Below are 25,890 nucleotides of genomic sequence, written 5' to 3' on the forward strand. Positions count from 1 at the left end.
GATACACATGACTACAATGAATCTTTTAAAGCTCAAACAGAATGTGGTTCAGCTGACTGATGCTGATTCAAATGGGAAACTTTCCCAAACTAAGAAATAATTGTATACGAATGACCTTTCACACAGATTTCAATGTAGGGCTATATTCATAGAGTATTTATAGAATTGTGCTTTTGTTATAAGTTGGATGTGCATTAGTTTCTAAAGATAATGAAATGGGTCTGAGAATAGACGACAAGACAGAAGACAAAATTTCAAGTTATGCATTTCAAAGTGCATAGAGTTAATGAGCTGAAATTTTGAGAAAATAACTCAAAATTTAAAGTTAGCTCTGCCAATCAGGATGCTCCATGAAGGTTCATTTCCTTGTCAGCTCCCAATGCTAAACAGGCAGGTCAGAAATGAGCAAACTTTCAAAACAATGGCAATTTATTCATGTTTACTATACATTGGTAGCTCACTGTGGAATCTGCTACCAGGTAAAAAGGTAATGATGCTATTCACACACTTGATTAGCAGAGCTAACCCACAATTTCAGCTTACTAACTCAAAATTTTGAGAAAATAACTTGAAATCTTTTCTCCTTTTTCATAGGCAAAAACAAGTTTCCTTAGACTAAACAGTTGCATAGTTCTCAGCATTTTCTTCTGATCCCATCACAATAATCCAATACACAGACCTTCCCTTCTTGCTTTGTGCTCTGTTGGTAAACTGGGCTCTTACCGCATTTGTCAGGTGGGATGCAGAGTGCAGAGTATGGCCGGTGAAGGAGTGTTCCCTCAGGGCACACACAGCCCTCAGTCAGGCCAGAACACTGATCTGGGTCAGAATCAAAGTCGTGGTTGGGGCAGGACTGAGACGTGCAGGCTGGTAGACAGGCCTGATACCTCAGAGTATTGGGACACACAAAGGCTGCAGGAGGAGACGCAGACATGTCAGTGCCATCAATCCATTATTTAGCACTTTCTCTAAAAACAGATCAATGGGATTAACTGGAGACCAAAATCAAAGCAGAGTTGCTCAGATGGAAGCGAATATAACAGAAGTTGTGACAGCTGGACATTAAACTAAAGTGTTTGCTTGCTACACAACAAGGTTTAATCTGACAACAATCTTACGGCAGTAATTTGGACTCCTCCACTCAATGCAGATATTGAATTTGTGACAGGAAGCCACATAAGCAGCCAGAGCCACACACTGGTTGTTCACATACTCCGAGTCTCGTACCCAAACCTCACAAAACGTGGTGGGTGGGACCTAAAAACAAAGAAAGAGCAATTACTTGAAACTAGTAATATTGTTACATAAGTATATTTGAATACCCCTATTTTGTAATTATATTTGCAACAATCTGCAGTCATTTAAAATGATATTTTTGCTCTTTTGACATCTTCTACTCAGAAATAACAGAAAGCTTCCCTGTAACTAAACACATCTGGAAATGAATGAATGTATGGATTTACATACAAAGGCATGGCAGGGGGTAAAGGCCTGGTTCTGCAGCATGAAGAAGCAGCTGGAGCAGTCACTGGTAGAGCAGTTGAGCTCACGGCGGCGGCTGTGGCTGATGTAACTTGTGGTATTAGGAATCTGCCAGCTGTCGATGAACACAGCTGGATCCTCACTTTCACCCACTGTGGTCCCATTTGCCAAAATCAGGTCGTTTGATGGATCTCCATCACAGAAGCCTAAGACATGCATTTGCATCATGAACATCACCTCAGTCGTGACATATCATGACATTTGTGTCCACAAAAGTGAAATAATGTTTTGATGGTGTGCCGAGAAAAACAGGGTCACTATGCCACAGGTTTTAAACCTACCAGAATGATATCTTTACTGTGTAATGTTAAAAAGAAAGAAATGTTTTTTTTACCACAGAGGCCCATGGTGGGCAGTTTGTTGCTGGAGCTGTCAGTGTCGATGACCATCATCCCTGTACTGTGGTACCACTGTAACTTAAGACCGGCCGGGCTGCGGATCAGGTACATGTTGCCTGTGTCGTAAATCTCAAAGCCGTACTTTTTGAATCGAGGTTTAGCATACCGTGAATTGACATACAGCTGAAAGAAAGCATCAAGAACTAAATGTCATCACGTAGATTTTTATCAGTGTTTTAGCTTTAATCAGAAGCAGAGTATCTCCTACCCTCCTCTGCAGCCTGTTGATAATGATGTGGTTGGATTTATGGGTGATGTTGAGTGCCACCAGACACAAGTTGGTAAAATTCCAGAAGAGCTTTAAAAAGCAAAAGAAACTCAGATGACAGAACAGAAACTTTTGTCCAGATCACTGTCAGAGCAACTGGCATGTGTGACATTTACTCACTGGTGACTGTGAGTCAGCGGGACACTCCTGAACCAGAACACTGACAGTTTCATTGGGCAGCTGGGTCACTATAAAAGAGGCAGCCTTGTAGATGGCAACGCTGTTCCCATCAAATGTGATCACGTTCAGATCAGGGAACATTGTGCATCGACCTGGCACAGTAGGGATACCAAAGAGCACAGTTAAAGATAACAATCTGCCAAAGCCAAATATTTATGGGAGACATTTAAGAATTATCATCATTCAGTCAGAGCAAAATTTAAAAGTGTGGAGCAGATTTTCTTGTAAAAAAAATAAATAAATAATGTGTTTCCTTCATTTATGTGTTTTCCTCACATGGACAGTCCCACTTAGGGCAGCACTTGTCTCCATTTACGAGGATAGCAAAGCCAAGCAGGCCACAGTTTGGAGGGTCGGCAGTGTAAGGGCAGCTCTGGGATTTGTTGAACAGGACGAGCTGGTTGTTGACACAGATGTACTTGGTGCAATCATCAACGATCTCTGCATATGGAGGCTGGTGCAAAATAACAAACAAACAAAAAAACCCCAATAAAAATCAAAATAAAGGTTATTTGTTGTTTGTAATTAGGAAAGTAAAACCATGTTTTTTGGCATTGCAGTAACCAGTGAGCAACACTCAAGATTCACGTTCTATTATTTAAAAATATATTTAGTTGCAAGATCATAATTAGTAGATCATAATTGCATAACAGACCAGATTTAAGTGCACCTTAAATATTTAATCAGATATCTAAGCTTAATCTTTAGATGTTCTGTGTCTGAAATAAGCATGCTGTGCTAAACCAGGAAAAACACAAAAAAGGAACAATTCTACAGTCCTAGATATTCAGTCAGGACCACTAGTCAAAAAAGGCTGAAATTTCCCTCTGCAGGAAATATTATATATTATATTTATATAATATATAATATGTTTACAAATATATTATAAATATATTATATTTGTCAGCTTTGCTTTGTCCTGGCAATTCCCTTCCACACAAAACCATGAAGTTCAGGAAAGAGTAGCAAAAATAAATCCAGTGCAGAACAGAGAATACAAAAAATACAACAATTCAGACACTGCATAGAAAGAGAAGCTAGGATGAAGGTGGGTTGCAAAGTGGCTTGCAGATGTGCAGCAACTACAGGTGGGCAAAAGAAACTTAAAGCATGCTATCTGTGTAAAAGAAGAAGCAGATGCAAGCACTGAGATCAGCTGATGTGCTATTACTGCCTGAGTTTGACTTTGTAGCCTGCCTGAAGTAATCCAATAATAAACTGAAATGAAGCTGAATAATAAGTGAGCCCACCGTGCACATCCTTGTAGGTAATAAACTCATAGATGTTGCTCCCTCTGTTGTGTGACTGGTTGTTTCCGCTGGTGTGTGAGGAAAAGCCAGCGCTGGAGATGTTGCTTCACTTGGACTCGTCCGATCAACTTTATCCAGCACAGTTGTTTGGACTTTAATGGCTGATGGACGGGAGGTTGTAGCAGATGTGGGAATACTGAGTTTTTGGGTGGAGCTCACCACATCAGGCACTGGTGTCACCGGTTGGGATGCAGATGGTGACACATCAGTCTCTGTAGTTGTTGAAGTTTCCTCAGATGTGGTTGGCTCTCTGTGGACTGAAGTTGGTATAGCTGTAGATGTTGTGAGTGTAGTTAAAGTAGGAAGAGGCAGTGGAGTAGTTATGGTGGTCGAGTGAGGTTCTGCTGTGGTTGTGTCAGGAGGTTTGGTTGTTTTTGCTGTGGTAACTGGCTCTGCTGATGTTGTGATGGTTGTAGTTGTCACTTCTGATGTAGTTGTTGTGTCAGAGCTTGGTGTGACAGTTGGTGGGCTGACAGTGGTTGATCTGGTGGTTACTGCTGCTGGCCTTGTTGCTACTGTTACCCTAGCGGTGAATGGCCTGATGGTTGCACGCTCAGTCGACGTGGTTCTGGGAGTAATTCTTGTTGTCACAGGAAGTCTGGGTGTTGTCCTGAGGGTGGTCGTCTGTGTGATAATGGTAGTTGTCAGAGTGGATGTAACCCTTGAAGTGGACACCAGCCGGGTGGTGACTTTGTCCAGGATAGTTGTTGTCCTAGGAGGTGCTGTGGAAGTAGTAGTGCCAAGTGGTGATGAAGATGGATGGGATGTGGTTGCAGATGTTGTTGACACCTGGACTCTGTCTGTTAGTGGATGCATTGTCTCTGTAATCAGTTGAACAATGACAGGTCTTTGTGTTGTGGTAGCAACAGTAGGTGGTGCACTTGCAGTTGCTGTGATAAGCTTTGTCTCAGGGGAAGAATGCATAGGCAGGGGTGTAGACAGTTTTTTGGTTGTGGTGGCTATGAATTTTGCAGTTGATATTTCAGGAGGTGTCCTGGTTTGGGCAGTGGTAGGTATCGATGCTGATGTTGCAGATGTTACAGTTGGCTCAGTTGTTAGTGGAACGTGAGGAATTGTGGTAGTTGCAGTGGACGTGACCACATGGACAACAGTTTCAGATTTGACCTCTGGTGTCGTCTCCACTGTGGCTCTGTAGACTGGGGTGGGGGAGCTCTGCCAATGAGAGGGGCGCCAAGGTTCTGAAATACTAATAGTAGTAGGTGGACCGGTGGAGCTATCAGTTATGGGGGATTTTGACACAGGAGTAGTTTCTATCAGGTTTGTTGTGATTATAGGAACTGTAGACACAGTGGATATTTTTGGTATTTCTGGAGGTCTTGAGGTTGCAGTGGCAATTGTGATGGTCATTCTGTCTGTAACCGGGACAGCTGCAGACCAGGAAGTTTTCTCAGTATAGACTGTAGATTTGGACAAAGGAGCAGTTGTGGTTTCAGCCTGTGCTGTGCCAGATGCAGGGGAGTCTGTTATAGACACTTTCTTTGTGATTGTTCTCCAGTCTGTAGTAGCTGAGGTAGAGGGAGATGGTACGTGTGTGCTTGGTGCAAAATGAGTGAGGGTTGTTGTCGTTAATTTGGGAGCCGTTGTTGTGGGCGTTGTCAGGTCTGTAGAGGTGGTGTGCAACATCCTCTCTGTGGTTACAGATGGTGTTATGATGTGTGGTGTTGTTCTAGTAGTAGTAAAAGGTGCAGCTGGTGTGACTAATTCCGTCATCTTCGTTGAAATGATTTCTGGCAAAGCTGTAGTTACTGTTTCCACAGAAGGAGAAGCTGGAAGAGCTACAGCTGTTGTGAAGGCTGTGCTTGGTGAGCCAGATGTGATGGATGTTGTAACTGTAGTTCCTTCCACTGTTAAAGATTTTGTTCTGGTGTCAGTGTGTGCAGAGATAGTTGTACTGGGAACTATAGTTTTTTCTGTAATTACAGAAGTTTCCGGGACCAGAGCAGGACTGGGGCTGGAAGCTGTGATGATCAGAGCGATCCCTGTGGAATGTGTTGTGGCCTCTGTGGTCTGCACAACTATAGGAGTGCTACTTGTGGTTGTCCCCTCTAGAGAGGTTTTGGTCAGAGCTGCAGTGGTGGTTGCTGACTCAGTAGTCACAGGAGTGATGGTGAATAGTGGCTGGAGGGAATCGGTGGACTTGGTGGTAGAAGTGAGCCAGAACAGGGGTGTCGTGGTGAAAGAGGTGCTACTTGTCCTAGAGGTGCTGGGACCAAAGGGACTGACAGCAGAGCTCAACGGTCCACTCATCCATTTTGTTGTACCCATAATAGTAGTGGGCGGAGCCACTGTCACTTTGACAGTTGACAATGGTTCCACCACCTCTGGTCTCACAGGAGTGGGCACTGCCGGAGGCATTGGGGGTTCTATTGTACTGGAAGGTTCAGGACTTGCAGAAGGAGAGATAATGGCAGGTGGTGTTTCTGAGGAGCTGGTGTGCAGACTCGCCTCTGGAACAGTGGAGGTGATTTTGGTTGTGGGAGCAGTGTGTGGAGGAGCAGCAGAGGCAGCAGTAGTGGAGGTGGTGGTATTAAAGGTACTGGTGGAGGCAGTAGTACTTGCAGTGGTTGTAGAAGTGGCAGCTGGCTGTGCAGCAGACGGTGTAACGGGCTGCACAGCGACTGGAACCTTGATACCTGTTCAGCCAATAAAAGGTTTGTTAGAGAAATAACAAGCTCAGAAAAGAGATACAGGTCATTAAGTGGACTGAAACAGTGCAGATGAGTTTGTTCATACTTTTAGCGTTTTAGCAGGGATATCAATGATTAGGTTAAATTTGAAACAACTGTAAATTCGTTTTCCTAAATGTGCAAAATTGTGCATCTAGGTGTATTACTAAAACCATAGCAATATTAACTATTAACTTGATTAACACAGAGAATTTAATAAGCTATATTACCTAACGCAAATATCAATGTAATTCGCATTTTTCATTTTTGTTATATTACTATATTATTGTGTTGATTTTACCTATAGCTTTTCTATAGGTTGCCTATTAAACAACACCTATTAACAAATTGAGGAAAGTATATAAATTTTTATAATACAGACACTAAGGTAAGATTTAAAAATGACAGAACAAAATTTTATGACTAACAGTTGAAACCTTTCAATGACATCCGAACAATATACATATATACCTTAAAAACCTGTTATTAGCTTTATTAGCAAAAATTATCAAGTATCAGTATCAGTGCTTACTAATATTTAAAAAAAACTACCAACTAACTAGTATGTTTAGCCTTTATAAATACTGTTCATCATAAAGTGTTACACAGATACTCACAGTCTTCAATGTACACACACCGATGAGTGACCTCATCCAGGACCATGAGTGGGGGACAGACAGGAAGGCAACCCTCCACTCTGAACAGAAAACAATTGACAGCTGAGACTATAAACTCTGCATCGGTACTCAGAGGCCAAAGCATTAAGAGCTGTTAACAAAGGACTGCGCATACAAAATACAGTGGGGCAAAAAAGTATTTAGTCAGCCACCGATTGTGCAAGTTCCCCCACCTAAAATGATGACAGAGGTCAGTAATTTGCACCAGAGGTACACTTCAACTGTGAGAGACAGAATGTGAAAAAAAAAAAAATCCATGAATCCACATGGTAGGATTTGTAAAGAATTTATTCGTAAATCAGGGTGGAAAATAAGTATTTGGTCAATAACAAAAATACAACTCAATACTTTGTAACATAACCTTTGTTGGCAATAACAGAGGTCAAACGTTTACTATAGGTCTTTACCAGGTTTGCACACACAGTAGCTGGTATTTTGGCCCATTCCTCCATGCAGATCTTCTCGAGAGCAGTGATGTTTTGGGGCTGTCGCCGAGCAACACGGACTTTCAACTCCCGCCACAGATTTTCTATGGGGTTGAGGTCTGGAGACTGGCTAGGCCACTCCAGGACTTTCAAATGCTTCTTACGGAGCCACTCCTTTGTTGCCCGGGCGGTGTGTTTTGGATCATTGTCATGTTGGAAGACCCAGCCTCGTTTCATCTTCAAAGTTCTCACTGATGGAAGGAGGTTTTGGCTCAAAATCTCACGATACATGGCCCCATTCATTCTGTCCTTAACACGGATCAGTCGTCCTGTCCCCTTGGCAGAAAAACAGCCCCATAGCATGATGTTTCCACCCCCATGCTTCACAGTAGGTATGGTGTTCTTGGGATGCAACTCAGTATTCTTCTTCCTCCAAACACGACGAGTTGAGTTTATACCAAAAAGTTCTACTTTGGTTTCATCTGACCACATGACATTCTCCCAATCCTCTGCTGTATCATCCATGTGCTCTCTGGCAAACTTCAGACGGGCCTGGACATGCACTGGCTTCAGCAGCGGAACACGTCTGGCACTGCGGGATTTGATTCCCTGCCGTTGTAGTGTGTTACTGATGATGACCTTTGTTACTTTGGTCCCAGCTCTCTGCAGGTCATTCAGATTATCAGTGGTCTTGTATGTCTTCCATTTTCTGATGATTGCTCCCACAGTTGATTTTTTCACACCAAGCTGCTTGCCTATTGTAGATTCACTCTTCCCAGTCTGGTGCAGGTCTACAATACTTTTCCTGGTGTCCTTCGAAAGCTCTTTGGTCTTGGCCATGGCGGAGTTTGGAGTCTGACTGTTTGAGGCTGTGGACAGGTGTCTTTTATACAGATGATGAGTTCAAACAGGTGCCATTCATACAGGTAACAGGTGGGGGACAGAAAAGCTTCTTACAGGAGACATTACAGGTCTGTGAGAGCCAGAGATTTTCCTTGTTTGAGGTGACCAAATACTTATTTTCCACCCTAATTTACGAATAAATTCTTTACAAATCCTACCATGTGAATACATGGATTTTTTTTTCACGTTCTGTCTCTCACAGTTGAAGTGTACCTCTGGTGCAAATTACTGACCTCTGTCATCATTTTAAGTGGGGGAACTTGCACAATCGGTGGCTGACTAAATACTTTTTTGCCCCACTGTAAATAGAAGGAAAACTAATCAAGGATTTTATTTCTAAAAGAGCAACACTGTCATAATTCTCTTTTTAAACAATATCATGATCAGCATCAGGAAAGTTTCAGCAACATCTCTGAAATAAACTTTAAAAAATACTTCAAAAAATTTTCATTAATATTTAAGATCATAAATTGTATGACGGAGCAATAATCCCACATTTCTCTCAAGTATAGTAATGATGGATAGCTCCCATAAGCGTATTTTTGTTGTTGTTGTTGTTGTTGTCGTCATTACAAGATCTTTTATTGTGATTATAAGATCCCAGTTTCATAATTATGTGATTCCCCCCAAGTTCTCATTAAGTATGAATTGAAAAATGAAATTTGTAAAGTTTCTGTCAGTTCAAACATCAGCTCAGCATTTTCACTAAACATGTATTTGCAAGTAGTCAGGTTGATTAATGTCATACTAGAGTAAAAATAGGATGGCAGTCTGGAAAATCAATGCAATTACAAGTAGTTGTGGCGACCAAGCGTTCACCCAGTGGTTGACTGTGCAACTCTCTGGCCAACCATTTTTGGTTGGAAAGAGATTACACAGAAGAAACTTCACAGTTAACCCAGAGAAAGACAAGCTGCATCGAAACAAGTGAGGCCCAACTCAGACTGACTGCAGTCACTGCTGGATGGGTTGGAGAAAGTTTGCAGGTAAACAAATAGATTGCCATTACGCTGCAATCAATCTGAATCAGTCTCCACTGATGAGCACAACTCGTTTCCAGTGTGTCTCTTTGCAGTAGGGAACTTGATTCAATTGGTAGCCAACTGATTGTCCTCTTGTTATATTCCTAAGTAAAAGCAAGGATCCCAAGCGCCTATGTCATTTTGAGGTTAAATTGCTGTGCTGCAGGAACTACATTACCATTCGTGAAAGTGTTTTTGGATTTCTGTTTCAAATCTATGAGGTTTGGTTGGGCTCTGAATGAAAACAGATTTGCAATTTTTGCAAATTTATCACAGCTAATCAGCATATTATCACAAACAGATTGATCTCATTTAATCACAAACTGATACTAGAATGATGCTATCTTATTGCTGATTTGATGCAGCAGAGTCACTTTGTGGATGCACATGCTTGAAGACCTGGTCCCAGTCTTTGAAGTCTTTAATGTATGCGTAGAACTGACTGTTCAAGCTGATAATTCTGGCTGTAATGTTCAAAGTAAAGGGGAAGATCTTACTGTGGGATGGTGATACAGGCTTCAGCGAACGGGTCGCTGCATGTCTTGAAACAGGGGCTGACGCAGGCGTCGTACCTCCACTGACAGCGAGGAGCTGGTGGGGCGTCTGGGTTTGGGCCTGATCAAAAACACACAATACTTATTAAATGCTTAGTAAGCTTAGTAAGCATTATGGTAATATGTGACAGTTTAATCACCCCTAAAGTTACAATGTACACATGGCTGAGAAACAATCAAAACAAGGATTTAGTATCATTCATTCATGCAAATATCATTCATTCTGTAAATTTACATTATGAAACAAAAATAATGCTCATTTTAAATGTTTCTGTATATTAAACATCACATTTTCTATCTGGACTGACTAGAAAAAGATCAACACCATTAGCATGTCTGTATCTGGACTGGCATTTACTGCCATCAGCAAATGTTGCTGATATATTTTTAGCATCAGTTATTAGCCTCACTGCCCTGTTAACAGAAAATATGAGCAGAGGAGCCAGTAGTCTTGACCCTTGGCACCACAGAGAAGCAATAACGACCCACTGAATCCTTGCCGATACCCGAGTCAAAAATATAAAGCAGCAAATTAACCCAAGGTCCCTAAGGTAAACATCTAAATAAACAGGATGTTGATATAGAAGCAAACTGAACTGAGCAAAGAAAACAAGAGCAGATGTAAGATGTAAAAGTGAGGTCAGAGGTCAAATGTCGCATGATATTTGAATGCAAACTATAATGTGATATTTAGAATCCTTACATAACAGTAAGGCAAATTTTAATGGATTATTAACACGACTCCCTCTACACTCCTACAAAGATTTACCAGAATTCATTTAAAACTTTTTGAGCTTTCGTGTTAACAGACAGAAAGAATATCACGCTTGCAAACGCTGCCAAAACAGTCGAGGTAACTAACATCTCTACTGTGATTTAACTCTAGAACATGCTGGAAGTCTGTTTATATGCAAGTCATGGTTCAAGTAAGTCTTTCACATCAAAAAAGTTAGGTTAGAAAAAGTTGTGCTTGTGAGGTCTTAAGCAGCCAGTTTCCAGTTCCAGCCCTGTCATCATGACCGCATTATTTTTTTTGTTATGATCATAAATAAAAAAAATCAGCAACACTGATGATTACTGAGTGTTATGTGATGTGCTGCTGACCTGACAGTTTGAACAGCGTGGCCTTGCGGAAGCTGTCCAAGTGTTTGTATTTGATTAGGTAGAGGCGAGGTACAGCAGCATATAAGAAGAAGCCGGGTTTTGCATGGGACTCGAGTGAGTCATAGCCTGGGATCCAGGTGTTCCTGCGGAGGATGAAGGTGGCTCTTTCCCAGAATGCCTCGCTCTCCTGCCACTTGGCCAACGTCAACTGGCCATTGGGGCTAGCAGACAGGAAGTAGTTTGGCCTGTCAGCTGCCTCAAAGGAAACTCGTGACGTGTCTGAGTAAAAAAAAAAGAAAAAAATTCATAAGTATAAAGAAAAGCTCGCAAAGCAGAAGAGCTACTGTGATTATGTTTTTTAAAGGACAAATAAGACAAGTTGCTTGAATTTACCAGTTCTACTTATGCACAGTCACACTCTGGTGTTAAAAAATCTGAATAAGTTGGGGTGGAGTATTCTTAAAAAAACTGAAGAATTAATTAAAGTGTTTGAGGCTTAAAACGGATGAAAAGTGAAAAGTGAAACAAGGTACATCAGTGTGACTTCAAGGCGGAAGCAGAAACGTGAGCATTGATATTGTCATGTTTTTGAGTGGCAGGTTATTTCAAGTGTAACATTTCTATCAGCTCAGCAAATATCAGCAAACACAAAAAAATGGCTGCTAGCTAAAGGTATTGTATTCCTGATAAGAAACGCAGGACTGGACAGGAAGAATGGCTTTTTTTAAAATCAGATATTGGACCTGTATATGATATGAAGGTGTGTTTTTTCATACTGGGAAACATCTTGCCAAACAATAGTACACTAACTTTGTGGTATTGAAAGGTTTCATGAAAGTACTCTGTTGCACTATGTTGGACTGGTGCACAGTAGCTGCGGTGTTCTCAGTCAGTGTTAGGTTACATCAAGAGATCAAATTAAACTTAAGCTGATGATGCTTAGATTCATTCACTGAATTCAACCTTTATTTCAACTGTTTGCTCTCTAGTATAAATACAGTATAAACAGCATACTGCCACTGTAAGGAACAGCTTTTATATATTATTATTAACACTGAGTTACATACTGTTTAACTCAGTTGTGTAAACCAACAAAGATCAAATTCCTGCTCCTCACATACAAGGTCTTGAATAATCAGTCCCCATTTTATTTTAATGACCTTATAGTACCCTATCACCCTTGCACTGCAGGTTTACTTGTTGTTCCTAGAGTATTTAAAAGTAGAATGGGAAGCAGAGCCTTCAATTTTCAAGCCCCTCGTCTATGGAACCAGCTTCCAGTTTGGATTCAGGAGACAGACACTATCTCTACTTTTAAGATTAGGCTTAAAACTTTCCTCTTTGCTAAAGCATAGTTAGGGCTGGACCAGGTGACCTTGAATACTCCCTTAGTTATGTTGCAGTAAGTGCAGGCTGCTGGGGGATTCCCGTGATGCACTGAGTATTTCTTCTTCAGTCACGTTTCTCACTCACTATGTGTTAATAGACCTCTCTGCATTGAATCATGCTTGTTATTAATCTCTGGCTCTCTTCCACAACATGTCTTTTATCCTGTCTTCCTTCTCTCTCCCCAGCCAATCATGGCAGATGACTGCCCCTCCTTGAGCCTGGTTCTGCCAGAGGTTTCTTCTTGTTAAAAGGGAGTTTTTCCTTCCCACTGTTGCCAGCTGAAGTGCTTGCTCATAGGGGGTCATATGATTTCTAAGTTTTTCTCTGTATGTATTATTGTAGGGTCTACCTTACAATATAAAGTGCCTTGAGGTGACTGTTGTTGTGGTTTGGAGTTGTATAAATAAAATTGAAAGAAAGAAAGATCCTCATAGCAGCACATTTAACATGGCAGCTGAACACAGCCTTTACACAAAGAAAACCTACTGGTACTCACAATAGAAATTATTTAGTGGTGCAGCTTTATTTTCACTTTTTCACCAAAACTGAAGGCCAAAATACAATAGAAGTTTTGAATCCATATTACATGTTCTTATGCTTATCACTTGATTACATTCCTCGGTCCTCTTTTCAAGTGTAAAATAATTTTTAAAGTTTATTAAGTGGAAGAAAATGTATATTGTATGAAAATAATCCAAAGTGCAGCAGTATCTCCGCTCACATGTGATAAAAAGTGAGACTAGCTTTGGAACAAGCTAGTGTCTTGGCTTGCTCACCAGCCTGCAGCTCAGGTTGCTATATTAGCATTTAGCAATCTGATCTCTGGGCCATGCTACCAATGTAAGTCAATGAGAGTCCATCTCCTCCATCAGTGTTTTCACAGGTCGCACTCAAATCATTCCAAACACTGCCAAACACAAAGGAAACAGTGAAAGATGAGAAAGCCAGCTAGCCTGTTTTCAGTCGCTGCAGAGAGAGATTCTTAGTGAAACTCTGATTTTCTCATTAATGTAAGATGACAGGATGGAGAAAGATCATCCAGAAAATAAAATGTCAAACACATGTCTGTTATGTAGGAATCGTGCTTTCATCAGGAAAAGAAGTTCAAGCTCAAACTTTAAATTCAAACACTAGAAGGCACCACAAGGCAGTTTTTAAAGCGCTAATAAGCTAACATTAATTATGACGTAAATACCAGCAGTCCCCACCCTTTTTTGCGCTATGGACTGGTTTATGACCAACAATATTTTCATGGACCAGCCTTTAAGGGGTCACAGATACAACTAAATAAAACCAGTACCGGTACAAAAAAAAAAAAAAGATTTATTCATAACACACATGAAAAGGCCCAGGGAAACAGAGTTAACAATAAAAACGATAAATAAAAAAAAAGATAAAAACCAATAAAAAGCCCTGGAAACCATAAATCTCACACCCGAGCCTCAACTCTCGTGGGCCGGTACCAAACAACTAACGGTCCGTGGCCCGTGGGGACCACTGCTCTAAACAAACTTTACACAGCTGCTCTCAGTCTAGTGGAGTTTTTTAACACATGTTTTGGTTTTTGGAACTTTTATGTTCACTATTATTAATAATAAATTTAAAAGGTGTGAGGCAGATAGCATCTGCTCAGCAAAGGCCAACCAAACAATGAGTGCAATAGCAACAGCAATCAACAGCTAAAAGAAGAGAAAACATTGGGTTAACAATTATTTGCTAAAACTTTACAATGATAATATATCGCTGCTGTATTTTCAGCTTGATTGCTAAGCTTTGTATTTTGAAATTGATAGCTGAATATATATAAATAGAGTCTACCACACTTACAGAATAGATATTAAAGTTTGCATTCTTACGCCTTTTTCCTTCGTGTTGTTTTTTTTCTTCCAAGAAAAAAGAACTGGACTCCTTGTCCAGTCACCAGAAGGTAAAGAGTCAGAGTTGAGAAACCAGACATTACAGATTTGGCCAAAGAAACAAATTTTTTTTTAGCTGTGAATTTAACATCAGAGCTCCCCTGTTTAAACAGCTTCCTACTGGCTTTCAACCAGCATACCTGCGTCTCTTTCATTCAGGAGCCTGCTGTATTCTGCTGACAGGAAAATATACCACTGTGGTATCTACACAACGATCAAACTTTCCCAAACCCACTACAGAAGATCTCTTTCATGCACTGATACCACCAAACCCTACACTAGTAAAGCAGACACAGACTGTTTTCTACATTGAAAAGAAATGAGTGTAAAATAAAACTATAAAGCTTCTGAACTAACCAGTTTCCCACACTCACTAAATATAAAAACACAAGAAACTTCCTTCCTCTTGGAAGTCATAATTATTGTCAACAGTTGTAATTAAAATGCTGACATCATCATTTGAAATAGAAGAAAAAAAACAAAATCAGTTTTTTGAGCAGTTATTATTTTTCCTGCAATGAAATGAATCTCTCTCTGTATACAAAGTAAACCTTTTCATTTTAAACAAATTCATTCACCGTGTGGTCGCGCTCTGCTGAGGCCAGGTGTCATCATGAACAGCGAGATGATGTCAGGGGTGTCGCTGATGTTGCCACGCTGCAGGAACACAAAGCTGCTGGATTTGCTGGCTGCCAACAGTGTCGTCCGATCCCTGAAGGTAAAGAGCCTGAAGGGACCTTTACCCAGAACTGCAGACAGGCATCCACACTTTATTGTAGGATTTTACCTCTTTGAACTCATAATTTCTCCAACAGCCTAAAAACTGCTATTCTATCACTGCATAATACTTGACTGTGAGTGGTCATTTCATTAAAATAATCAATGTTGCATTGCATATTATTGCATTTTAATAATACATTTATACTTCTTTATATAAAGTGCAGGGCATATCATTTATATATAGAAATCTCCCTCTCTCTCTCTCTCTCTCTATACATACACACACATATATGTGTGTGTGTGTGTGTGTGTGTGTGTGTGTGTGTGTGTGTGTGTGCGTGCGCATGTGTGGAGAAATTGCTATACCTTTGTTGTAGAATTCACAATCGTACGCTGCACGGAAACAAAGAGACTCTTATTAATAACAGGATGAGTACTACTACTATCAATAATGATATAAATACTATGAAAGTAGTACTGAAAGGTACTTTATAAGCACGAAAAGTAGATATTAATTTTTATTAGAGCCTAACCAGTATAGGATTTTAAGATCAATATCAATATATGGTCATTTAAAATGCCCCACAACATAGTTTAAACTTGCATCAAGTTCTTCCCTTTTATAGTTTCCATCTTGACATTTACATAAATTATCTAATTTTACTGTTGAGAAGAATTTATATATAATTAATTATGACAACTATTAATAATAATTTGCTTTTCAACAACCGCTTTTCAACTGATAGCAGTTTAACTGATAACGATGTAACTACAATTAGAACGTCATTTTTTTTTTAGTTTTTATGTTTTTTTTCCAGATAAGCTATTGAAGCTCAGTTATTCCTCTGTAATTAATTAAACATACAATGTCTACATTAAAATGTTCAAAAAGGAATGCTTTAACAAATAAAATCTGCAAACGTTAGCAAGAAACACTAGATGGGAATTTTACTCCCTGTGGTCTGACTGACTCACGGCATAGAGAAGGAGAACGCCAGTCCACAGGTACACCCTGGTGGCAGCAACGCTGGGCGTACGCCGCCACACTGGTGCAGAAACACTCGCAGTCGCCTCCTCGGCTGCAGGCACATGTGTCTGCTAGACAGTTCATGTAAAACCAGGTGACATCCACCTAAGGGCAAATATAAGAAATAATTTTTTTACAAATTTATTACAAATAGATGAATTAATAGCAAGTAGAATTTTACCCCTTAATTAAAAAATAAAAAGTCTGTAGTACTTGTAAAAAGCCCAGGGTAGAGACGTTTTGTTACTCACCACTGGGTGGCAGGCTTGGAAGATCTCACTGAGCAGGACAGCACATTGTCGTTTTGCAAAAGGTTCTCTGAGTGGACTGAGAGTGCAGGGATGTCTGATATCTGGACTGTTTACACACTAAAGACGCACACATACACAGGGAGATAAAAAGAAACATTTATGTCAAATGAGAAAGATCAATTTCACTATAAATGAATCACTATTTCAGTTTTCAAATAAACTGAAGTTGTGATGAATAGGCTTGCAAGTTATTGTCCAAGTGAAATGTTAATTTCACAGTTAATTGCCTTCATTAGATCATCAGAGCATGATGAACATACAGGTGATGTTTTGCTCACCTCTGTTGCAGTCCAGCTGTTTCCAAACTCCTGTGGTGTTGGGGAGTCGATGTTGTCAGGCGTTCGCATCTCATTCACTGTCTTCAAGTCAAAGTTCCCACACAATCCGCTCAGCTTCCCCTGAACACATCACATCGCCTCTTTTTAGCCTGTTAGCTCATATGTTGTTAATACCGTCATGATATTACATTTTACTTTATATCATAGCCTCTTAAAATTTGTGACTGACAGTAACACAGAACTGCCTGTTGGATGCTGCTCTGAGAGTGGTGTGTTCAACAGTCTGAATGAAAAAAAATCTGTTAAGTTCTTCAGTGCTTCTGAGATGATTCGCTGTATGTTCCTTTGTGAAAGGAAAGGACGTGCCACGATTCATAGCAACATACCGTCCGACCTTTCACAAAAATAATCAGCTAAACTACAAGTGATTCCCATCATGGCTGCAGATAACTCAGAGGTCACTCAGCTCAATTAGGAACCAGAAAAATCCTAAAATATCAAACTGGTATAACATCAGTTTATTAGGTATCATTTGTGGAGTCACCTTATATTGAAGATCAGCTGAAGATCTGCAAAAAACAAAACAAAACACTGAACCAGCATCTTACCTGCCAGCGAGGTCCAACCTGGACATGCACTGTAGTCTTTCGGTCCCAGAGGACTGTGACGTCTTCCTCTGGGAAATGAATCGCTGTGAAGTACCCAGCTGGCCAGATGAACATTAACTGCTTCCTGTCAATCACACTGGATGGATTCTGCATAAACGAGTGACTGTAGTTAGATGGCAGCTATCCACTGAAAAATCCTTAAATCTTATTCAGAAGAAACAAAGATGACACACAAAGACACTGTGCAGCACATCACTCTGCGCTAGCAGTAGAAATTGCTTTAAAAGTGACTCTTACTGGCTTCCCAGTGTCATCATCAAAAGCAACAAAGGATCTTCCAACATTGATCAGCAGGGACTTCCTGCAGATGATTCCACTGTCAAAACAGTCGATGTTCTCAGCTGTGACACTGAGCATTATATCAGCACTGCTCTGTGGAGGTGAGAAAACACAGCTGCTGTAACAGTAAATGTCTTTATAGCTTAGAAATCTCAGTGTAACAATAGGCTTAGTGTTTATTATTACAGAGTAAAGCAGGTTTGTGTGTGTGTGCATGTGTGTGCGTGTGTGTGTGTGTGTGTGTGTAAGGGGGGGGTCCACTGTTATGGACCAAAAAGTATATCACATGCTCATGTAATGGCTATAATAATCTTTTTCTCACATACCTTTACAAGATAAACTTTACATGCTCCAACGTAGTCGAATAACAGCCCATCAAACGTCCTGTAGTGGCGATCACCGTAAGCCGTGCACAACGATGGACACGGCTGAAATACACACTGGAACGTCCCATGCTGGCAAACACTACAAAGACAGCAATGCCTCAGTGATTCGGCATCAACTTGTTCCCACTTAGTTAGAGGACATTTTTTTCACATCTAATGGCCTCCTTTTGTTGAGAGCCTCAGGTTTACAGAAGGCAGAAAAGTGACCGGTGAATTGTCAAAGGCTGAACTGCAGCTCATTGCACTATTAGGCTGTCATCTACATCTTCTTCCCTGGCTGAGGCTTGAAGAAGAAATGGAAGGATGGGAGAATGACTGAGATCACTGGGAGAGTGTTTCCTTTCACTAGCGATGAACAGTCTGAAGCAGAGAATCAAAGAGTCATACAAGGGCCCGCTCTGTTTTCAAGGCCTTTTTCTGTGCTGTGATAGCAGAGAATTATAGATATCAGGTGGCCACTTTCGATGCTCTGACAACCTCGGGATTCTGAGCTTTCAGGCTAAATCTGACTTTGAAAAATTGGCGATGGTATTAGAAATTTAAGCAAACGCTTGATGATCATATTAATTTGACAGCTATTGTTGGCGAGGCCAAGACCAAATTTGTAAAGCGTGACAAAATGAATTATTGCCTATAGAGAGAAGGGAAATATGATATGTGAAGATATGTAACATGAAAGGAAGATTTTCAATTTTAATGAACAAAATTTTCTAAAAACACTGAATCTGTGGAAACATACCACTGGTAGCAGGGCGAAGAGACTCTGTCACCAGGGTAATACTCTTTTCCTTTCCACAGACAGGGGCATGCAGCGGGCTCAAAGCACTCATCTCCATGTTTCAGCAGCCTGTGGGAAACACCCAACTGTTAAAGGAAAAACACTTTTAAAGCACTGAGTTTATGTAGAATTGAGACCAATGAATTCTGTATGCTGGGGCTGAAAAGTAAAGCCAGTGTTAAAGTGCCTTAAATCAGCATGTTTTTTTCTAATAGCCAGCAGGGATCAAAAAGACTTGGTTGTCAAGCACTCTACTCATCTCTCTGCACACATATCTTGATGTTATAAACATATTCATTAGAGTCAACAAGGAGACTAAATGTGGGTATGCTTCATTGTGTGATTAACAAGTCATTCTTAGTCGCACCTGCCCCTTGCTAAGCTTATTCTTATTCAAAACACCAAGACAGAGTATAAAGATGTTAAGATTTTACAACAAGACTAGTGTGAATCTATATCCTTTTTAATACAAAGTCTCGATAAAAAACAGGAGCACATGACATCTTGAAAGCATCTTGAATTACTGTGGTGCAGTGCTTTGGACTTGCCTTCATCACCACTGCCACTGAAAATGTATCTGACATGTTTAAATGTGAAGCAGTTTATTTAAATGTAAAACCATCTTTCCAACAGCTTAAAATTTGCTAAAACTGAGTCATAACACAGGATAATGATCACAAACACAGCATCAAATCTACAACAGAATGGCTGAAAAAGAGTCAAAATCATAAATGTACATAAATGAATACCTGCAAAGCCCAATAAACTGAAGTGATATTTGTTTTGTTTTTTAAGTGGTTTGCCAGAGGTTTCCTGATGGTTATCACAAGCATCTGAACGAGGTGGAACTTCCTAAAGGACACTTAGTGAAATATTAGTGGGGGCATGTGTATATATCTGATCTTTTATGTATACTTTTGACCCTGTGTGGATTAGAGAAATTTCCAAAGTAAATTCAAACTTCTGTACCCAGGTCTTGCTTTTTAAAGATGTATGCTGTGATGTATTGTGCCATGAAAATCAAACAGATAATCATTAGAAGTCTAAAATTACCATGATATTTACGGATAGGAATCGAGAACCAGTTCTTGTAGGAAACTGGTTCCCAGTACTGCAATTATGTGTGTCAGAGGCAGTCTAGAGCATGGATATGGAAATTTATTCTTATTGCACAAAATGATGAGATAAATGGTAATGTGGAAAACTGCATCCAAGACAGAAACAACCGCATTGTGCTGCTAACACAACTTTGGTTCTTTGCAAGCACCTGCCAAGACTAGCTTAGTCTTGGCAGGTGCTTGCCAAGACTAAGCTGGGTTTAAGAACCCAGAGTGGAAGCTGAGTGAATACCAAACTGAGTATGCAGACCCTTAACTTCAACAGGCAACAAGCAGATGAGGAGTGAGGCTGCAGCCTCCCTTTCTACCTGTTCATCTTTCTAAAGTAGAATCATTGTGGCGATCGCTCACTTGTGCTGTTTTTTTTTTTTTTTGCTATGTGCGGTCAGCGTTGTATTCTACTATGAGAAAGATTTTAGACATGTGTGTCCTCATTAAGGATTTGTGTTGGTGTGTGGGGTTGTAGCCTCAGGTTTATGTTGCTAAATGGTGATTATGAGACAGTTTCTGTCAGCTATTTACATGTTTACAGAGTAACATGAAAGTACAAACCAACAATCACCACTTGAGGAACCTAACCGATGTAAGACTATGCATTTTTAAATTCCATTAACATGATTTTATGTTCATTTTAAGTTGACGGACAAATAATTGTCCAATAATTACACCAAAAACAGTATCTATAACAGCCTACACATATCCGTTTACTTACTAACTTTCCCTGACCCTAACCAAACACCCACTGCCAGCCAGACGTTAATTAAAAATCAAAGACCGCTTACCGTTTACTACCAAATGAACATGATGCACAAGCAGCTCTGCCCCTACCAGAGAGTATGATTTAATTTGTAAAGCACTCATTGAGGAGGGTTAATCACTCCTGAAATCTAAATAGGCAAATCATTTCCAAATGATCATGTTGAATTTAATTTAAAACATCCCTGTATCCGTACAAAATTAACAAGTTTTTACATCTCTATGTGTGGAGTGAAGCTGTGGAATAGACTAAGTGAAGAACTGAAGCAATCAGCATGACTCAGTTCAAAAATATGTTTTTTGCAAAGTACAGGGAGGAGGTAGGGTTTTGATCGGGTGTCTCACCCACTATTTTCACACTGGGGATGTGTATATGTGTGTGTGGGTGCAACTTATATTTATATTTAAGTTATTTATAATTATTATTGCTTTGTTTTCCTTTTGTTTTGTTTGCTTGTCTCTTTTTCTCTGTTGTTGTTGTTATACTATTTAAACATGTTCAAAATAAAGATTCAATTCAATTCAAAATTCTGCATCTAAATAATCCAATCTCTCTGAAAGCAGTGTTTTTTAACTATTGAAGAACAGTGACCTAAAGGCATGCTATCAAGTTATAGCGTTGTCATTTTGCCAAGAGAATAACAGAGGTAGAGCCAAAGCAGGTCTGCTTCCAGAGCAGAGAGATGCCAGGAACCCAGAACAAATTTCAGGGGTGGGCGACTGTGGACTGTAACGCTCATGTTAGCTACATGAGAAAACCAGACAATTAGGATTCTCAGAGATAGAGAAAGAAACAGTCTTTGTCTGCAACCATCCATTTGCTTTCGTCTCTGCAAGACGAAGCTGATAAGTATCTTGTAATATCCATGGTTGAGCTATATCCACTGGCGAGGCTGCCGTGACATACTGAATAGTCTCGCCACAAACCTCAGGTTCATCTGAGTAGAGTTACACCACAGATAAAACGGTGCTAACAGCTTCCTTTATCTGGCAGCCAAACTGCTGTATCAATTTCTCTGATCAAAGATATGAAAATCATTTATTGTTCTGACCTATGAGCACATTATGAATAAATTCTCATAAACACAGCCCTCATTTTGAATTTCATTCTTTCGCGTGATGTAAAGTGGACTGAGGAATAAGTAGTTGAAAAACATGATGACAGATGAGTCAAACAGCGCAATGGCTCGACTGCAGTCTGCCTTGCATTGAGTGTACTCCCAAGTGTTGCACACCAAGTAGAGACAATAAGCTGAAAATTATCCCTGACGGTATGCAGCCTATGGCCTAGATTATTAATGACGTTTGCAATCGTAAATTACATTCACAAGATTAGCAGGTGAATTGATCCGTTTATTTGGGGCAGAAAATAATTTAAAGAAAGACTGATGTTTTTCTTTTCTACTCTCCCGGAGTACTCAAAACGCTGTATACAACATGCCTCATTCACCCATTCATACAAGCACTTCTAAACACAAGTGCAAACTAAAGTACATTCACACATCGTCATACTCATCATACTGATGAGTATGACCAGAAAGCAATTAGACTTGGGGTTAGTATCTTGCCCAAGGATATTTGGCATGCAGACTGGAGAAGCCAAGGATCGAACCACCGACCTTCCAATTAGTAGCTGATTTGCTCTACCACCTGAGCCACAGCCACCCTGTGTGTGAGATCTATCACACACAGATCAAAACATGCTGACATGATGACCATTTCACAGTTAATAAAATGCATAAAATAATTTCTGCTACAAATTGCCTCATTTTTTCAGTACTGGGGCGTCTTAGTGCAAAGTCTGGGATGAGGAGGATATACTTTACTACATTTTTACATTTTGCAAGTAAATAATTTTTTTTTTTAACCAGATGTTCCCCACTTATCCTAGACACTAGCTCTTTCAAAAGGCAGCAGACCTGACAAGGTATATCATCTTTATCACCTAAACTTGTTTTTGCTTACAACACACTGAATCATCTCATGAGTCTAAACTAAAACAAAACCTGTAACCAAAACCAAATTCCAGCAGGCTGCATGTTTCTGTTTTGCACCTGAAAGTCCAGGTTCATATGAGTTCAGCTGGACTAATTGACACAGAAGGAATGAATGAATGGTCTACATTTTGATCATAAACAAAGTGTGCCATTGTGAATGCAGACACAATGGATTCATCTGTCTGCACCTCAGCTAATCATTTCCCATTAGAGGTTTTAAAGTCCCGCTTCAGATGAATACCTTGCAGTTGACTCTGAGTTTAGAAAGGGTTTTTGTATTTTGATAGTCATTTAAGTGTAGAGTTAATATAAGAAGAAGAAGAAGCTGCTTATCATTTGTTGACTGCTTTAGTAAACACAACTAAAGCTGTGGAGATATAGTTAATATTATTGAAATCAGAAATCTTATAAAGGTTATTATTTCAATGTCCAAGATGTAAATATGACACTAGGGTTTGAATAATTAATTAAAAGTAAAAGCTACATCTCAGGTCTGGGGGTTAGGGTTAGGGAAGATGTGTTTTTTTATTTGTCCTCAAATTCATCATTTATATAGAAAATAAGCTGCAATAAATTTGGTATGTACCAGTTTCAACTGTTTTAGATTTTTAAATACTCTCTATATAAAGATTTGTGATTTTTTTTATTGCATGTGACATTTTATTTTTTTTAAAGTGTTTATACAAACCTCATTGTGCTGTAAGCTCAGACAGTTGTAAAAGCATAGTAAATACCAACATCATCCTATAAAATACTCAAGAACTAAGTTGTTTGAAAACGGTACAAAGAAATGCCAATGCATCTCAGCCCTTTCAGGTCAGAGACAAGAGAATCTGAGAAGGTAGATAAACTAACTGCTGAGAAATGCTAACAAAGATTAGTCAATAAACAGACAGGGGTAAGTTTTGAACTGAATCCTGGTGTTTTCCTCAAAACAGCTCCTGTTTTGATGCTTTCACTGGGCAAAAAACTATTCATCAGATTCATCCTTTACACTATTGGTATTAGTATTGCTGTCCAAATGCATAGTGAATTTGAATATTTACATAATATACAGTGTATTCACTGAATCCCACAGTGTCTCATAAAAAGGTTGTGCACAAAAATTCCCAAATGCTCAATGTTCACAATTGAAAAAAAGCTATTACTGTTACTCATCCTATTAATTCTATTCTACCAAAGATGGATTAATTTCACCAGAGAACTTAGCCTTGAGATATTGTTCAATTAACAGAAATAAACAGGTCCGGAAACAAAGCTCACATTATGCTTGTGTCTGCTAGCAGTCTGCTAATAGCTAATAGCAGACTGGTTGATTAAGTATTTCTGACAAGCCACATTTCTTGATTGCATCTGTAACGAAGCTGCTAATAAGCTGCTATCATTCATTCTGGTGACTGGTGATGAAATGTGAAAGACTAGAAAGACAGCCCCCAGTACTGTAGACCATCATGCATTGCCCTGAAAGAAAAATTACAGGTGGACGAAAGGCATGAAAGCAGCACTTTTCAAAGTGAACAGCCACAAAGTATGTTCTAAATATGAATTAGGAAATAAAATTGCATATTTTGTATTTATCACACAAATGCACATATATATATAAGAGCAATGACATTAATATTAACAGTACAGAGAAACTCACCCTGTAGAATTTTGCCAGTTAGCTCGTAACCCTAACCCTCGACAACTTAAATATCAATACTGAATGAATTATTTTGAATACCTGCTAATGCAAACACAATGCTAGCTAGCTAAGACTAAATTTAATGTTTGCCAACATTAATGCTACCAAAATACAATATTAAGGTAGTTAAATTTTGCTTTTTAAACTTATTTAGAATTTTTGGGGGAGGGTGTGGTGAGTCATGTTAACATCACTGATTTGTGAACTCTATAAATCTTTAAAATAAGAATCATAATAAAGGTTTCTTCTGTAAAAACAACCCTTGATTAGCAGAAAAACAAACAGGCTTCTATGTAGCAGAATATGACTCCAGGCTGATCTCATACAGATCAGTTGATCTCCCAGTGAACCTTAAAACTGTCTCACTATCACTACACTCATTAATACATCTGTCATCAAGAAGCAGAAGGGCTGAATGAGATTTCTTTGTGCCATATTTTTTTAACTCAGGTTTCAGTGACTTTTTAAACACCTGAGCTACAACTGGACGACAGATTTAGAGGTTATGATGTTGTTGACACCCAAAAGGTCAGTTTGCTCCATGTAGTGAACAGGGATATCTGAATCACACCAGTGAGGTCAGCAAAGGTGACTCAGGGTTCAGATGACCATTTTTGCCCCTCTCCGACCTTTTCACCGTATCACTATATTTCAGTAGGTTTGCTGAGATAGTGCTCTGAGTAACAGGCAGAAAACCCAGACTGGTGCTATTTATAGAACGGAGCTAAAGTAACCAAGGGGAGCTTCAATGCAAGGCCAAATTCCAGGAAGTCGGTTCAACAAACTCTGAGTCTAACCACAAACTCCGAGCTGATTTACTCTGAGATCAGCAACTCACAGTTTCCTCTTTAAGAAAGTAGGATGATCAAAGTAAGTTCAATCAACTCTGAGTATGTTGACCCTGAATTGAATGTGTTTGTAGAGAAAGAAAGCAATCCTCAACAGAGCTTCAATACTAAGATTCACCATGGCAACGATTAACTAAAGAACAGATCCCCTTTTTATCCAGTGAACCAAGGCATATGCATTCAGGTCAAGTATAATGTCATAATTTTACATTTAAATTTGAAATCTAATCATCTAACCTGACAGGAACACGGGTGGGTAGGCACTGAGGGTAAAAAATATGGAAAAACAAATAAGACAGAGAAATGATGGATATTAGTTAACTAGATAGCAATATACTCTGGGATGGATCTGCCCTTTTATTGAATAAAAAAATACGTTTGTGAGAACTTTTGATTGTTTCCTCTTTTTTTTTAAATTAGTCTAATTGTTCAGTAAAACTTAAGGCTTCTATTATTTCTGCCATTTATGCTTCAAAATGAGATTTAGAGAAAGACTATGCTTTAATTTTCACCAGTTTAACCACTAAGAATTTAAGCTAATGGCAGTCTTCACTGACATACATTAGGGTTATTTTCTTGGAGAGACAGCAGATATGTTTTAATAATAATAATGGATTGCATTTATATAGCTCTTTTCGAGACCCTCAAAGCGCTTTACAATTCCA

The 25,890-nt window shown here is 39.5% G+C and overlaps 1 protein-coding gene across 1 annotated transcript in view; it reads right to left on the reverse strand.

Annotated features, from left to right (window-relative positions):
* otog (otogelin) overlaps positions 1-25,890 on the reverse strand; it is a 70,990-nt gene that overhangs the window by 10,972 nt on the left and 34,128 nt on the right. Inside the window, exons 21-40 of the mRNA XM_085351052.1 lie at positions 18,784-18,891; positions 17,985-18,123; positions 17,617-17,751; positions 17,320-17,466; positions 16,712-16,831; positions 16,374-16,490; positions 16,071-16,227; positions 15,462-15,488; positions 14,954-15,124; positions 11,071-11,349; positions 9,910-10,027; positions 7,003-7,082; positions 3,639-6,352; positions 2,665-2,842; positions 2,329-2,480; positions 2,149-2,238; positions 1,877-2,063; positions 1,468-1,688; positions 1,119-1,257; positions 724-912 (exon numbers count right to left, since the gene is read on the reverse strand). Of these exons, the coding sequence (XP_085207178.1) occupies positions 724-912; positions 1,119-1,257; positions 1,468-1,688; positions 1,877-2,063; positions 2,149-2,238; positions 2,329-2,480; positions 2,665-2,842; positions 3,639-6,352; positions 7,003-7,082; positions 9,910-10,027; positions 11,071-11,349; positions 14,954-15,124; positions 15,462-15,488; positions 16,071-16,227; positions 16,374-16,490; positions 16,712-16,831; positions 17,320-17,466; positions 17,617-17,751; positions 17,985-18,123; positions 18,784-18,891 (5,468 nt within the window). The remainder of the gene's footprint in view (positions 1-723; positions 913-1,118; positions 1,258-1,467; positions 1,689-1,876; positions 2,064-2,148; positions 2,239-2,328; positions 2,481-2,664; positions 2,843-3,638; positions 6,353-7,002; positions 7,083-9,909; positions 10,028-11,070; positions 11,350-14,953; positions 15,125-15,461; positions 15,489-16,070; positions 16,228-16,373; positions 16,491-16,711; positions 16,832-17,319; positions 17,467-17,616; positions 17,752-17,984; positions 18,124-18,783; positions 18,892-25,890) is intronic.

Source organism: Diplotaxodon limnothrissa, linkage group LG1, assembly GCF_057381915.1.
Source record: "Diplotaxodon limnothrissa isolate DT_005_m linkage group LG1, D_limnothrissa_male_GT1.1, whole genome shotgun sequence".
NCBI classification, from domain to species: domain Eukaryota; kingdom Metazoa; phylum Chordata; class Actinopteri; order Cichliformes; family Cichlidae; genus Diplotaxodon; species Diplotaxodon limnothrissa.